Genomic DNA, 15,590 nt, shown 5'->3' on the forward strand with positions numbered 1-15,590 from the left:
TTTCTGTACAGAGATAATCCGGGCAGCAGAGTGAAGTATAGACTGAAGCGGGGAGAGACAGGAGGATGGGAGATCAGAGAGGAGGCTGATGCAGTAATCCAATCGCTCTTTCCCCCCTCTAGACTGTAAACTCTTTGTGGGCGGGGATTGTACTGTTGTATTGTACTCTCCCAAGCCCTTAGTACAGTACTATGCATACAATAAGTGCTCAAAAAATACCATTGATTGATCATGTCTGTGTAGCCCACCTAGGTAAAGTAAGTAGAAGTTCCTGAACCTTCTATATGCCAAAAACTGGAGAAGGAGCATGGCCTAATGGATAGAGCCCGAGCCTGTGTGCAGAGCACTGTTACCAAGTGCTTGGGAGGGGACAATACAACAATAAACAGACACATTCCCTGCCCACAATGAGCTTACAGTCTAGTGGGGGGGAGACAGATATCGATACAAATAAATTACAGATAGGTATGGAAGTGCGTGGGGCTGGGAGGGGGGAAGAACAAAGGGAGCAAGTCAGAGTGACACAGGAGGGAAGGGGAGAAGAGGAAAGTAGGGGCTCAGTCTAGGAAGGCCTCTTGGAGGAGATGGGCCTTCAATAAGGTTTTGAAGAGGGGGAAAGTAATTGTCTGTTGGATATGAAGAGGGAGGGTCTTCCAGGCCAGAGGCAATCAATCAATCAATCAATCGTATTTATTGAGCACTTACTTTGTGCAGAGCACTGTACTAAGCGCTTGGGAAGTACAAGTTGGCAACATATAGAGACGGTCCCTACCCAACAGTGGGCTCACAGTCTAAAAGAGGCAGGAGGTGGCCGAGGGATCAGCGGCAAGATAGGCGAGATCTAGGCACAGTGAGAAGGTTAGCATTAGTGGAGCGAAGGTTGTAGAAGGATTGTTTATGCAATTGTTTATGCAATTGCTTACTTGTGGATTTTTTTTCTTCTCTTCTCTTCTTCTTTTACCTCTTTCCCCAATGAATCTCCTTCTTTCCAAGTCATGTAAATCCCAAACTGCCCATAATAATAGTAATAATAATTATGGTACTTAGGTGCTGTGTGCCAAGCACTGTTCTAAGCATTAGGGTAGATACAAGTTAATCAGGTTGGACACAGTCTCTGTCCCACATGGGGCTCACACTCTTAAACCCCATTTTACAGATGAGGTAACTGAGGCACAGAGAAGTGAGTAATAATAATAATAATAATGATAGAATTATGGCATTTGTTAAGTGCTTACTATGTGCCAAGCACGGTACTAAGCGCTGGGGGGGATACAAGCAAATCGGGTTGGACATGGTCCCTGTCCCACATGGGACTCACTGTCTCAATCCCCATTTGACTGATGAGGTAACTGAGGCCCAGAGAATCAATCAATCAATCGTATTTATTGAGCGCTTACTGTGTGCAGAGCACTGTACTAAGTGCTTGGGAAGTACAAGTTGGCAATATATAGAGACGGTCCCTACCCAACAGTGGGCTCACAGTCTAGAAGGGGGAGACAGAGAACAAAACAAAACATATTAACAAAATAAAATAAATAGAATAGATCTGTACAAGCAAAATAAATAAATAGAGTAATAAATACGTACAAACATATATACATATATACGGGTGCTGTGGGAAAGGGAAGGAGGTAAGGGGGGGTATGGAGAGGGGAAGGAGGGGGAGAGGAAGGAGGGGGTTCAGTCTGGTAAGGCCTCCTGGAGGAGGTGAGTTCTCAGTAGGGCCTTGATTGACTGATTGATTGGAAAGAGCCCGGGCTTTGGAGTCAGAGGTCATGGGTTCGAATCCCGCCTCTGCACTTGCCAGCTGTGTGACTTTGGGCAAGTCACTTAACTTCCCTGTGCCTCAGTTACCTCATCTGGAAAATGGGGATTAAGTCTGGGAGCCCCATGTGGGACAACTTGATCACCTTGTATCTACCCCAGCGCTTAGAACAGTGGTTGGCGCATAGTAAGCGCTTAACAAATGTCCCCATTATTACTTCTAGACTGTAAGCCCGTTGTGGGGTAGGGACCGTCTCTCTGTGTTCATTCACTCAATCGTATTTATTGAGCGCTTACTGTGTGCAGAGCGCTGTACTGAGCGCTTGGGAACATCTAGAGACGGTCCCTACCCAACAGTGGGGTCACAGTCTAGAAGACTAGAAGATTTCACAAAATCACTGGAAATCTCCAGTGGCTACCAATCAACCTACGCATCAGGCAGAAACTCCTCACCCTGGGCTTCAAGGCTGTCCATCACCTCGCCCCCTCCTACCTCACCTCCCTTCTCTCCTTCTACTGCCCAGCCCGCACCCTCCGCTCCTCCACCGCTAATCTCCTCACTGTACCTCGCTCTCGCCTGTCCCGCCGTCAACCCCCGGCCCACGTCATCCCCCTGGACTGGAACACCCTCCCTCCGCCCATCCGCCAAGCTAGCTCTCTTCCTCCCTTCAAGGCCCTACTGAGAGCTCACCTCCTCCAGGAGGCCTTCCCACACTAAGCCCCGGCCTTACCTCCTTCCCCTCCCCACAGCACCTGTATATATGTTTGTATGTATTTATTACACTATTTATTTTATTTGTACATATTTATTCTATTGATTTTATTTTGGTAACATGTTTTGTTTTCTGTCTCCCCCTTCTAGACTGCGAGCCCGCTGTGGGGTAGGGACCGTCTCTAGATGTTGCCAACTTGTCCTTCCCAAGTGCTTAGTGCAGCACTCTGCACACAGTAAGCGCTCCATAAAGACGACTGAATGAACGAATGACTGTGTTGCCGATTTGTACTTCCCAAGCGGTTAGCGCAGCGCTCCGCACACAGTAAGCGCTCAGGAAATACGACGGAATAATAATAATAATAATGGCATTTGTTAAGCGCTTACTATGTGCAAAGCACTGTTCTAAGCGCTGGGGAGGTTACAAGGTGATCAGGTTGTCCCACGGGCGGTTCACAGTCTTAATCCCCATTTTACAGATGAGGGAACTGAGGCACAGTGAAGTTAAGACGGAATGAATGAATGAATGAATTCCCCGTGACCTTTGCCCCCTGCTCCCCCCCCCCCCCCCCCCCCCGTCTCCGTCAATTCCGCAATCCCCGCCACGACTTCCTCCCCGTGGCCGAACTCAGGTCTCCGCCCCCTTCCCCATTTGACAGGCACCTCCCTGGACCAATAGGAGGGCGGCCACCCAGGGCCCCGCCAATGGACGTCGACCCCTCCGGGGACACGCCCGTTTTGTGGGCGAGGACTGGAGGGGAGGGGACGAGCGAAGGGGCGGGGCTTGACGCAAGTGACCAATGGAGGGCCACGTCGGCGGGCGGGGGGAGGGCGTGCTTTACGTCGGGGGCGAGGGCGGGAGAAAGGGGAGGGGAGGGGAGGGAGGTAAACAAGATGGCGGCGGCGTGGCGGGTGCGGAAGGGGGAGGCAGCCCGGAGCGCTCTGAAGTGAGGACACTGCACACACTGCCACCCCCCAAAAGAGCCCGGCGACGACTGGGCTCCCTTGAATGGGCAGGGACCCGCCTCGACTTCCAAGCAGCGGGCGGCTGGGGCGAGGCGGCCGCGGCGGTTCCCTCAGTCCCGGCCCCTCTCAAGCCTGAGGAGCCGAGGGCCGGGGGCTCTGCAGAAAGGAGTCCCCCTCTACTCGGGGAGGGAACCCCGCCGCCAACAGCGAGATTTGGGGCTGAGGAAGGGACTCCTCCTTCGGCCCCTTTTGAGAAAAGGCGCCTCAGGGCCAGAATCAGCTGCCCCCCCGACCCCCCTTTGTTGAGCTCAATTTGAAGGGGAGGGAAGAGAGGGGAGAACGGGTTTGGATCAGTTCACCCCACCTCACTTGAGTGGCTTTCATTTAGATTTTTTGCAGGGGGGGAGGTAGAAACGTGCCTGGATGTTTATTTGGGGGGAGGTGAACAAAATTAGGTGGGCTTGATCGTGTCCTTAGGGAGGAGTCGGGGGTCACCCTTCCCTATTCCCTGCCAACCCCCAGCGGGGCATCTGGCCTGCCCTTGAGCACCTTTCTTTGATTTGAACTTTTTGTGTAAGGTGCTGGTCCCCGGTCCCCTCATCAGTCTGGTCTGAGAGGGGCGGAGAAGGGGGGCTGGTTTTCTCCAGGGCGACACATGGGGTTTTCAGGCTGGTAGGAGGGATTCGGGGAGGTTGGGGAGGGGATGACCCCGGGAAATCTCAAGTGTCGAGGGTTTTGAACTTTTGACAAGGGGAGGAGCCCGCGTGGTGTGTGTGAGAGAGAGAACCAAGGGCTCCAAAGGCGCTAGAGGAAGGTCTTTCAAGCAATCTAGTTCCAACCACCAACAGCACCAGAAAACCACCCGTTTATATTCAAAGGGGTAAGGTCCGGGTTCCGCTGAGGAAGGGGGGGTGGGGGGGACGGAAGAGGGAGGGGAAGCAGATAGCCCAGTTCTAATACGTGTTTGGGAGGAGCCGTGACATGAGGGTAAAGAAAGTCATGGAAAGAGACTTCACCCTTTAGGAAAAAAAAAACCCATCCAAGGGTCTAGAGTTCTAGAACCCCATCTAGCACTCAAGAACCCAAACTGGGCCTCTCTTTAGGGCCGAGCGTAAGCAAGTAGACCCGGAACCACCGAAGCGGCAAAGGCCGGGTCCGAACCGTGCCTCGGCCGAAATCGAGTGATGCTCTGCCCGCCACCCGGGCCTCTGGGCGGATTGGAACCCTTGCGGGCTGTCTTCTGAGTTCACGTAGTCCAGTCTTTTGAAGAGTTTTTTTTTGTTGTTGTCGTTGTCGTTGTTGTTTTTGTTTTTATGAGAAGGAAAAGGAAAAGGAAAGTTGGGCAAAATCAAAAATCTAAGCAAGATTAAAGGAGCCCCACACGTTTTAAGGAAAACAGGTCGAGGACCCGGATCCAGGATGAGTGCGGCCGGATCTTCACACCTGGGCATGTTTACAGAAAGCGAGCTGATGTCCGTGGGCATGGACACATTCATCCACCGGATCGACTCCACCGAGGTCATCTATCAGCCACGCCGCAAAAGGGCTAAACTCATAGGCAAATACCTAATGGGGGACCTCCTGGGTGAAGGATCTTATGGCAAAGTGAAGGAGATGCTGGACTCGGAAACCCTCTGCAGGAGAGCAGTCAAAATCCTCAAGAAAAAGAAGCTCCGGCGAATCCCCAATGGGGAGGCCAACGTGAAAAAGTAAGTTTGAGATTTCCGGGAGCTGGCAACACAGAGGGTTCACCAACCCGTTTCTGTTGCTCATTGTGTTTCCTCGGTCTCTGTGCTGACAAGCTGCCTCCGTCCCCTGTTTGAAGAGCAGTGTTCTGAGACACCTGCCCGGCGGTTCGATTCCCCTCTGGTTTCAGGTGTGATTTCCGCCGGATAGTTGGTGGTGGGATAAACCCATCCAAAGACCGAATCCCATTTAGGAAGGGTGGCTGCCCGCTAACGAACAGGGGGCGTCGCCGCTGCCGGCGGCGGGTGCCTCGGGGTGGGGGCAAGCAAAATCGGCATTGCCGTACAGTGGCCCGGTACACCAATCACAACAGTCTTCCCTACCCCATGCTGTACATTTCCGTGACCAAGCAGTATATGATTTGGTGATCCCGTGCAGAGGGGACTCTAACTGCTGCCAAAGGGGATTATTCGCCAGCAGCATATCAGTCGGCAGGAAGGAAAACCTAGACCTTTCTAACCGGTTTGGGAGGTAACAGAAACATCAGCGATTGCAGATTCTAGCACCCTGGTGAGTGGATTCTGGAGGCTCTGAGTGGGACTCTGGTTGACCAGGGTGGCTGAGATTTCCGCCTCGGACTCCAGAGGGGCCCCCCTCGCCGTGGTCAAGTGGCCTGTAGAAAGTCAGGATGGATTGGGTCAGCTGGCCTGACTCCAAGTTGATGATAAAAGCAAAGCCCTAGTTAATGGATAATGCTTTTCTTCTGCCTTTTCCCTTTTTTTTTTCCTCTCCCTCATTTCTTCAGTAGCAGGTGTTATCAGTGCCCCCACTCCACTTCCTTTCACGGAGATGTACACTAGTTTTGAAAGGCCAGCAAATCCCCCTCTAGACTGTAAGCTCATTATGGGCAGGGAACATATCTACCAAATCTCTTATACTCTCCCAAGTGCTTAGTACAGTGCTCTGCACAAAGTAAGCACCGAATAAATGCCATCGATCGATTTCCCCATCCTCCAGGAGGTTTTGCAAGCTCAGCGGCACGCCTTTGCCCACCAACGGGATTCCAGGACACGGTTGTACCGACACCGTGGCTCGGATTGAAATTGGGGTGGTGGGTTCCAGTCCACAAGCCTGGGCGAGCCCCCCCGGCCGTCATTCCCAGCTTTGCCACTTACTGGAAGGGGAACCTCGGGGAAGAGCTCTTCTCCATTTCTCCAAGTAGCAAAGTGGGATTCGTGCTAGAAAAATCTCCCACCGGCACCAAAATAATGATGCTTCGGGAGTGGCGTTGTTTCCCTCTAGCCTTCTTGCAGGTGTCTCTTCTCTCCTTCCTCTTTCCAACCCAGTGCCCCCCCCCCCCCCCCCCCCCCCATTGAACAGGGCCACAAGCACTTCCATCCAGACATCCCCATCTCCTGAAACAGTTTGTGCAGGCACTCCTCTCTCGCCCTGCCGCCCCCCAGCATATATCGCAGCCCTGGTGCTCTGCTTGTGTGTTGGGGATTTATCCCCAGTCGGTCGGCCGGGTTGTGAGCCTGCGCGGTGAGCCGAGAAACTCTGTTCACGTCACAGGTCGGTGCTTTGCTTAACCCAGATGATTGGTTTTAAAATGGAAACGGGATCATTTCGTGGTGGTTCTGATGAGGCCCTTGGACGGTTTAATGCCGTTGGCTCTGGGTGGGCCGGTTCGTTTTTAGAAAGAATTAGTAGTGTGCCCCCTTGCCCTTGAACCCAGGCCTCAGCTCCAAATGGCAGCAGCATTAGCCAGCTGACAGAAGTCACATTTATTCCTTTATTTAGATTCTTCAGGGGAATAAACTCTTTCAAGGTACCCGCTCTTCTCGACCGAATTAAATCAACAAACCTCAGAAACAGCCCTCTGAGCCTACTCCTGCTGTAGGAGCCGGGCCCTCCACCAACTTTGGAGGTTATGCCAGTGGAAGAAAGTGTGCCCTCCCGAACTAACAGCTACCAGTCTTTCCTGAGGGTGCCCCCTAAGTGACTGACTTAATGGCACCAAGTCTCCCCAGTTCGATGAGTGTGGTGATTCTGAGCTCCCATCGTCAGGCTGCAAATATGGGGTGAACTGCCTGGCTGGAACTCTACCCCTCCCTGGACCGCCATCCACAGCAGTTAGCGTACGTTCCCTGGGGCCGGCCGCTCCAGAAAGGCCCACGTGCCGATAGCCACTGTGGCCCCAGGCTAAAAGTTCATGCGACTGTTGGGTCGTGCCTTGGTGGTCCTTATCGCCCCCACCCCGGCTGATAGCGGGCACCGTCAGTAGCAGCATCTTGGGCTGTGTCTCTGGTGAGGCCTGACGCACCTAGTAAGATGCTCAGTTCACAGTAGGCATGCGGTTAATCAAGCAGTGGTATCTATTGAGCGCTTAGTGCGTGCAGAGCATTGGACGAAGCGCTTGGGGGAGTAGAGTACAGCAGAATTGGTAGACGTGATCCTTACCCACCAGGAGTTTCCGATCTACGGGCAGCTGCCGTCAGTGACCGGGCACAGCCATATTTTGACTTTTCAACATCGTACTAGGGCCTCCAGTTGCCGAACCCAAGTAGCAGATTCAGGGAAGCCTTATCCCAGGCCCAGATGACCTTTGGTTTGTTCGATCCATGCTATTTGTGATGTTTGAAAACCCTCCATTTGCTGCAAAATTTAAGAACTGCCACCTCCTTCCTCCTTTTCCCAACTGCTTGGCAGACCACTGTGACTCATGCCCTCTCAGGACCCTCACTGGCACGCCCACCGGTGCTCTGAGTGAAACTTCCTGCTCCTGGAAATAGTTTTGTTACCTTGCCATGTTTCGTTTGCCCATGATGAGTAGTAGTTGATTTCGTCATATAATAATAGTGAATGTGAGCCCGTTGTTGGGTAAGGACCGTCTCTAAATGTTGCCAACCTGTACTTCCCAAGCACTTAGTACAGTGCTCTGCACACAGTAAGCGCTCAGTAAATACGATTGAATGAATAATAGTGGTATTGGTTAAGCACCAACTATGTATCAAGCACTGTACTAAGCAATGGGGTAGATACAAGATAATTAGGTCCCACATGGGGCTTACAGTCCAAGTAGGAGGGGAAACAGATATTGAATCCCTGAGGGAACCGAAGCCCGGAGAAGTGATGCGACTTGTCCAGGTGAAACTGGGATTAGAACCCAGCTCCTCCGACTCCTGGGTCTGGGTTCTTTCTACTAGGCCACAGCGCTGCTGCTTCCCGATCTGAGGCCCAGTTTAGGAGGCCAGGTGCTCTTTCTGGGGGCATCTCAGCCCCCCTCATTGGGGGAGGAGAATTAAATGGAACAACCACCCCCCCCCCCCCCCCGCCCCGCCACAAGATTCTTGCATCTGGCTGATCAAAGACCCGGCCGGGTCTTCCGGCAGCCAGATGGAGGCTGAAAGGAGCCCCAGCCTGTCCAAAGTTGAATAAACTGAACACCAAGCTCACGTTTAATTAATTGCCTGGGACCTTCGACAGAAGCCTCTAGAGTCCAGTGCTGTACTTACCGTGCTGCCCTAGTTGAATGCCTGATTCTCAAGCTACTTTGCAGGCCGCAGAGTTTGAAAAGAATAGCCTTAGGGTTTCAAGGGTTCTATGGGCAGCCTCTGAGGCAGAACTGAACAGCCCACATACTGTTCTTATCTAAGGCGATTATCAGGTTTCCAGGTGTCTGGTGTGGGCAATGATCCTGAAGAGGTGTGGAGGCTTGGCCCCTGTCCGAGGGAAGGCCCACAAGGACACTCTTACGAGAGGGGATCCTTGGATTGGAGTGGGGGGGGGGGGGTGGGTTAAACTGGGAATTTTAGCCAGTTGCCACCCAGGACCCTGCATTCAGCCTGCCCCGGAAGCCATGACAGTGGGCATCTCGATGTTTGGCCCACGAAGCTTGAGAGATCTCTTTAGTTATCCAGGCCTTAATGGGGAATCCTTCTCTCCTTCCTGGGGATGAACAGTCAAAGAGAAGACTGCAATGCAGGGAACTGCCAAGAATTTTAGCGCTCTGTGCCTAGTGTGCCGAGAACACCTCGGTCTATATACCAGGCTCTGGGTTCGGTCAAGCAGTCTCTTCACTGGCCTTGGTTGTTTCGCTGTTTGTCTTGTCACTTCATTTGGCCGAAGGGGAGAATAGCTCCGCACTGATGGCATGAACTCAGTGGGCCGAGACTGGCAGAGGACCTTGAACAGGTGGCAGGTTAGACTGCCCAACGACCAAGAGCCAGGAGTAGCTCTGTAGCCCGTATCTTGAAATATTTCTCACGGGGTGGGGCCCGAGGCCACCTTGGGTTTCTCGGTAGGTCACGTGAAGGAAATCTCGGGCTGGGAGGTGCTGCAAGGTGAGAGAGGATTCGGTGCCTGGGGTGGGGGCGGAGGGTGTATGTGAAGAAAGGGAGAGAGAAAAGAAGCAGGGGCCGGAGCTTATTTTGAGAGAGGAGAAGGGGTAAGACCGGGGATGGTAGCGTATTAAAAATAAAGAACTTGGTCGTAAGAGAACCGATCCATCAGTAGCATTTGAGCCCCTGCTCTGTACGGAGCACCATATTCAGTGCTTGGATAGTGTAAAGGCCCAATTCCTGTAGGAGTGTACAGTCTAGCAGGGGAGGCAGACATAAAGTAGCGTACAGACAGGAGGAGTAGAAGGGTGGAAAGATGGAGAGGTGAAAAAAATAAAAGCTTAAATCGATTACGTGACTCGACAGCGCTCAGGAGTGCCGAAGTGCTGAGACGACGGGTGGCAGGATGTGACCTGGGGAGAAGAAAATTAACTGGTGAACGCCTCCCAGAAGAGATGGGTTCACAGGAGGGCTCCAAAGGTGAGGAGAGCTGGCTTCTGGCAGGTTGGAGCCGGGAGAGAGTTCCAGGCAGGCGGCAGGGCTTGTGCAAATGATCAGAGATGGGAGAGGAGAGAATGAGGTATAGCGAGATTAACTTGGGAGGAGCAAAGAGTGCAAGGTGGGGTGTAGTGGGAAAAGAGTGGATAACCAATCACTAAGATTTATGGTGCGGAGTGTCGTACTAAGTGGCTGGGAGAGTACAGAGTGAGACCTGCTCCCTGCCCTCAGGGAGCGGATGAATAAAAGGGAGAGAGCCTAAAGTCTGTGGCTGGGAGCTTCAGCTTCAGGCTGGTATTTATTGAGCACTTAACGTGTACAGTGCACGATACTAAGCGCTTGGGAACGCCCAGTGAAACAAAGTCGGGAGACACGTTCCCTGCCCACGACGAGCTTACAGTCTAGAGGGGCATCTGTGCTTAATACCCAGAGGAATGGGTGGGTTGACGATGTTGTCAGCTCCTGGAGAGCAGTGGCTGTGGGTCTTGCTCTTTCATTGGACCCGCCTAGGCACGTAGGACAGGAGTTGTACTCAGGCACTCAATAGGTACCTTCGAGAACGAATGGGTGCCTCCACTGGAGGCTTTCGAGGAGTGGCTAGATGTGTGAGGAAAGATGCGATCCAGGCAGCAGGGTGAGGCGAGGCCAGTGAGGAAGCTGATGCGATAGTCACGCCGGGAGCTGGGTGGACGGTAGCGGAAGCTTACCCGGTAACTGTTCAAGGAGATCCGGGCCGAAAGTTGGGGGGGACGTCTGTGGAGTCTGAGACTGCCCAGGCCCGCAGTGGGCTCTCGTGCAGCGATTTGGACCACTGCTTGGAGGCTGGGGCAGGGGCTCAATTTGACTAGTCTGAGGGTGGCACATCGTCAGCATCCTGGTCCCTCCTTGGCAGTTTCCCATCTTTTCCTCCAGCTAGGAGGAGCTGGGCAGGGGCCGAGAACCTCACAGTATCCCATCGGCCGGATGGGCTTTCTTGGATCGGGTCTCTTCAACAGTTGGGGACTCTATCCCTGTCCCACTGAAGGCATAGAAGAAGTAGATTTTTTCTGGCTTTGCCCCTTTTTATCTGGGGCTAACGAGCTCAGCATTTTCTTCTCCCTTGCCAGCGGGAGACGTTTTCGAGGGGATTAATCAAAAAGCGATTCCGTGGGCAGACCCAGGCCACTTTCCCCATGGTACTGCAGAAGCAGCCGAGGCCAGAGTCAGAAGGATCTCCGGAGCGAAATGAAATGAGAAAGAAATCTAATTGGGGGTGTTTTTTCAACCATGGAGTAAATCCGTTTAGGGTCCCACGCTGTGCGGCCTCACCACGTCCTTTAGAGCCTTACGTTTAAACTTGTAAGGACGGTTTCCTCTAATTTCAGAAACACTTCCTGTGCTTTTGCTAAATCCAGATGGTCCGAGCCCTCAACCCTGGGCGTTCTCTCCTCGGCTGTTCATTGATTCTTTTTCCCCCCCCTCCCATTCTTTTCTGATAAACCATAAAACCCACATACGGCTACCCATTACCGGCCCAACCCAATTATAGAAAATAAAGTTCCATTATAAAAACGAACATACGGTTTTGGAGCTTAACGAGATGGGGAGGGGAGAGTGTTTTCTTTCCTCTGAGCCTCCGAAGGGCTACAAACCAATCAATCAGTTGTATTTGTTGAACGCTTATGCGCATAGCACTGAAGTAAGCAGTTGGGAGAGTACGATACAGCAGGATTAGCAGTGACATTCCCTGCCTGTAATGTGCTTACAGTCTGGAGGGGGAGACAGACATTAATATGAATAATTTATAATATACAATTTTGAAGATGTAAATAAGTGCTGTGAGGTTGACGGTGGGGCGGATATCAGATGTCCAGAGGTCACCGATGGAAGTGCGTAGATGCAGAAGGGAGTGCGAGCTGGGAGAGAGGGCTTCAATCAGGGAAGGCCTCTTGGAGGAGATGTGACCTTAATGATGCTTTGAAGATGGAGCGAATGGTGGTCTGGGGTATATGAAGGGGGAGGGAGTGGGAAACTAGCCCCGATTTTGCTGTGGCGCCTTCATCGGTGGACAGGGGTGATTCGGGGGGGACCAAAGTTCATCCTCTAGACTGTAAGCTTGTTGTTTTCAGGGAACGTGTCTACCGACTCTGTTATAGTGTACCCTTCCAAGTGCTTAGTACAGTGCTCTAACCACAGTAAGCGCTCGGTTGATTGAGTGTTCCCTTCCAGCGAGATTAGAACGCTACCCAGGAAGAGATGACAGGTATAGTTGGATTTCCAGTGGGGTGGCTCTTCTGGGGGGAAGTGAGGGAGAGACTAGAGGTGAGGGTTGATTCCCCGGTGGTACTTGATTGAGTAGAAACAGAGGTATCAGCCAAGTGTCCTACCTTGAAGGCAAACAAAGATGGGGGAGGCATCAGGAGCAGCTTTGGCTTCTGCAGGTGGTTTTGATTTCCAAGGGCCAGAAGAGTCCTCAAAATAGGAGGAAAGGCATCTTGGAACAAATTAAGTGTTAATTTCCCAAAAGTATTGCAACCAAATGGTTCTCTGCTCTTGGAAAATTGGATATTGAAGGTAGCTGGAGACGGAGAGGGGAAAGTGGGGAAGGGGCTTATGAGGTTTCAGCTTCCGATTACAACTCGTTGTGTGCTCGGGGTGGGGCGGACAAGGTGAAAGAAAGCTTGGGCCTTGGTGGCTCATCTTTTAGAAGGGAACCCTCTTTTCATTAGACTCAGAGTTTCTAAACCAGATCTCCAGGCAGTCGTTAGAAGCGGTCAGCGTTGGAACGATCGCTCCCTGCTGCCTTTCAAGAGGCCCCGGTTGTTGCTGCAGAGTCTCCTGTGTCCAGTCATTGACTTAGGGACCAATTCTGTCTTTTCCCCGGCTTAAAAAGGCTGCCTGGAACAGGAGGCTCTGGAGGACAGGGTAAGAGGGCTTGCTTATTGTAGGCATTTGAGGAGAGCAGTGGGAGAAGAGGATTCAGCTATGAGATCCCATCCTCTCTGCGCTGCTGGGGGCCGGGGAGAATGCCAGGCAGGCCTCTCTGGCTTGCGTTTATCAAGCGAAACCATTAATGTTCTGAGGGGAGCGGGGTGGGGGGGAAGGACAGAGCTGTGACCACCTTCCCCAAGATTCGAAGTTCCTCCGTAAACCAGGTCAGGAGGCGAAGATCACTCTTGTTAATCCCCATAGGTAGGTAGGTGTAGCGTGGCTACACTGTTTGTCCTCTTCTCAGACCAGCCGGCTGGAAAGGTTGGCTAGGGAGGGAGCGCCTTGCGGCTACCCGGCTCTGCAGGGACGGAGTCTGGTAAAGGACGCCAGACCTTCCCTGGGAATGAACCAAGGTCTCATGAGCTCTAGGTGGTGCAATCTGACTCCGAACCTGGGAGGCCACAGGCCTCAGCGTGGGCCCGGCTGAGAGGAGAACTGATTTTTCTAAGGACTTTTTCCCAGTTGGGTATGTTTCCAGAACCTCCAAGCTAGTCACGGTTCACCGTTGCTCCACCACTGGGGCACAGCCGGCCCTCAGGGGAATTCTTCTTCCCCCTGCAAGCTGCTACTGCTGGTGGTGGAAGCCTGGGGGGGTCTTGGGGTGAAACTGGTCCGACGGGAAGCCTCTGTGTGTTGCCTCACTCCCGCTGGGGTTGGTGGCTAGAGAAGTGATGCAGATTTCCGGCGGATGGGCCAAAACCTAGGGGGGCTTTTGACCACCTCCATCTTTCAAGGGGCTCGGCTCCAAAAAGGAAGGCACCTCAAGATTTGCTGCAAATATTGAAAATTGGTGTTTCATCTTTTGGGTTCGTTTGTGTACCTCAGGCCTCTTCTGGTGGCTTTTAGGGGACAGAGTGCATCTTGCAGTTTGCTCCCTTCCTCACCACATATCAGATTATTGGCCGCTGCCCAGAGGTCACTCTGACCCGCTGGGCTAACGATGGCCCGATGAGGCCCCAGAAATCCAGGGTTCCTGGCTGGCAGGCCAGAACCAAATGTTGCTGTGAGCCAGTTGTTGGGTAGGGATTGTCTCTTTACGCTGCTGAATTGTACTTTCCAAGCGCTTAGTACAGTGCTCTGCACACAGTAAGTCCTCAATAAATACGATTGAATGAATGAATAAATGAAAGGACTCCATTTGGTCAGGAAGGGAGCGGCGGGAAATGCGTTTTTTCCACCCCATCTGGCATTTATTCACTCATTCAGTCGTATTTATTGAGCTCTTACTGTGTGTAGAACACTGTACTGAGTGCTTGGAAACTACAATTCAGCAACAGTCCCTGCCCACAACGGGCTCACAGTCTAGGCTTGGGACGAATCGTACAGCGGTCGGACCCGCTTCATCCAGCCGAGGTCCTGCTGTTCTGTCTACAACCTGACTTGTGCTGAGGGGAGAGAGGGGAGAGAGGCTGCTCTCCCCACCTCCAGAACCCTCCTAAAATCGCATCTCCAATAGGCCTTTCGCCGATCCACCCTCCCCTTTGCATCAACTGTGCACTTGGCTGGGTACCCCTGAAGCCCTTTGATTCTTACCACGGTACTTTGTCAGTATTGTTAGACCTTGCCATTTCCCCTGTTTGCAATGTATTTTAATATCTGTCTCCCCTTCTAGACTGGCAGCTTGTCATGGGCAGGGATCGCGTGTACCAACCCTGTTGTGTCCTGTACTCTCCCCAGCGCTTAGTACGGTGCTCTGCATTCAGTCAGCACTCACTAAATGTCACTGAGGGATTGCTGGGTCAGAGCTAGGAGGCCGTCCCCTCCGACGGCTCTGGGGTTGCACTAAAAGCGACCACCCTGTTGGAGACGAGGAGCTTTGGTTTCTTCACTCCTTCAGCGTGCACAGAGGAGGAAGCTCTTTCTTTCCCCGGCTCCCACCCCCGTGCCTCGGCCATCTAAGCCACCAGCCTGTCTCCCTTCATTAGTTAGAAACTTGTTAGCCGTCCACTGATGCTGACTGCAGTTTCCTCACTAATTTAATCCACTTCAGCCTTTTGGTCATGATGACTATAATTAGAGCTGCTTGGCCCGCTCCGCAAATCCGCCTTCCCCGTAAACTAAATCGAATCCCGGAGCTTGGTTGAATTACCTCAAGGTCACTGGGGTTTTGCCTTCCCCCAGATTTTCCCCGGAAGGGAGCCGTTTAAAGGCCGGGGGCAGCCAGCAGGCTTGTCGTCGTGTCGTGGCTGTCGGCACTGGGCAGAGAGTGTCTGATTCAACAGGGTGCGGTGGGGCTGGGTCCAGGGTGGATAGGCTTTCTCCCCCTCTTCCCCAGAAGCTCCCGCCACTCAAATTTGGGCCGCATTAACTGCAGCTCATCTCACTCATTAACTGCAGCTCAGGTCACTTCACTGGGCCTCCGTTACCTCATCTGGAAAATGGGGGTCCAATACCTGTTCTTCCTCCTACTTAGACTGCGAGCCCCATGTGGCACCTGATTATCTTGAATCCACCTCAGTGCTTGGTACAGTGCTTGGCACATAGTAAATGCTTAACAAATGCCACAATTATTATGATGGTAATTGTTGTTCTCTGATTTTGAGCCCCCTATGGGACAGGGATTGTGTTCGGCCTAATGGGCTGGTATCTACCCCAGAGCTTAGAACAGTGTTTGACACATAGTGAGCACTTAACATATACCATTAAAAAATAGC

The 15,590-nt window shown here is 52.5% G+C and overlaps 1 protein-coding gene across 1 annotated transcript in view; it reads left to right on the top strand.

Annotated features, from left to right (window-relative positions):
* The first annotated feature begins 3,397 nt into the window (after positions 1-3,397).
* Positions 3,398-15,590, top strand: part of STK11 (serine/threonine kinase 11) — a 67,646-nt gene continuing 55,453 nt past the window's right edge. Inside the window, exons 1-2 of the mRNA XM_038772028.1 lie at positions 3,398-4,322; positions 4,764-5,151. Of these exons, the coding sequence (XP_038627956.1) occupies positions 4,862-5,151 (290 nt within the window). The 5' untranslated portion in view covers positions 3,398-4,322; positions 4,764-4,861. The remainder of the gene's footprint in view (positions 4,323-4,763; positions 5,152-15,590) is intronic.

Source organism: Tachyglossus aculeatus, chromosome X1 (genome assembly GCF_015852505.1).
Source record: "Tachyglossus aculeatus isolate mTacAcu1 chromosome X1, mTacAcu1.pri, whole genome shotgun sequence".
NCBI classification, from domain to species: domain Eukaryota; kingdom Metazoa; phylum Chordata; class Mammalia; order Monotremata; family Tachyglossidae; genus Tachyglossus; species Tachyglossus aculeatus.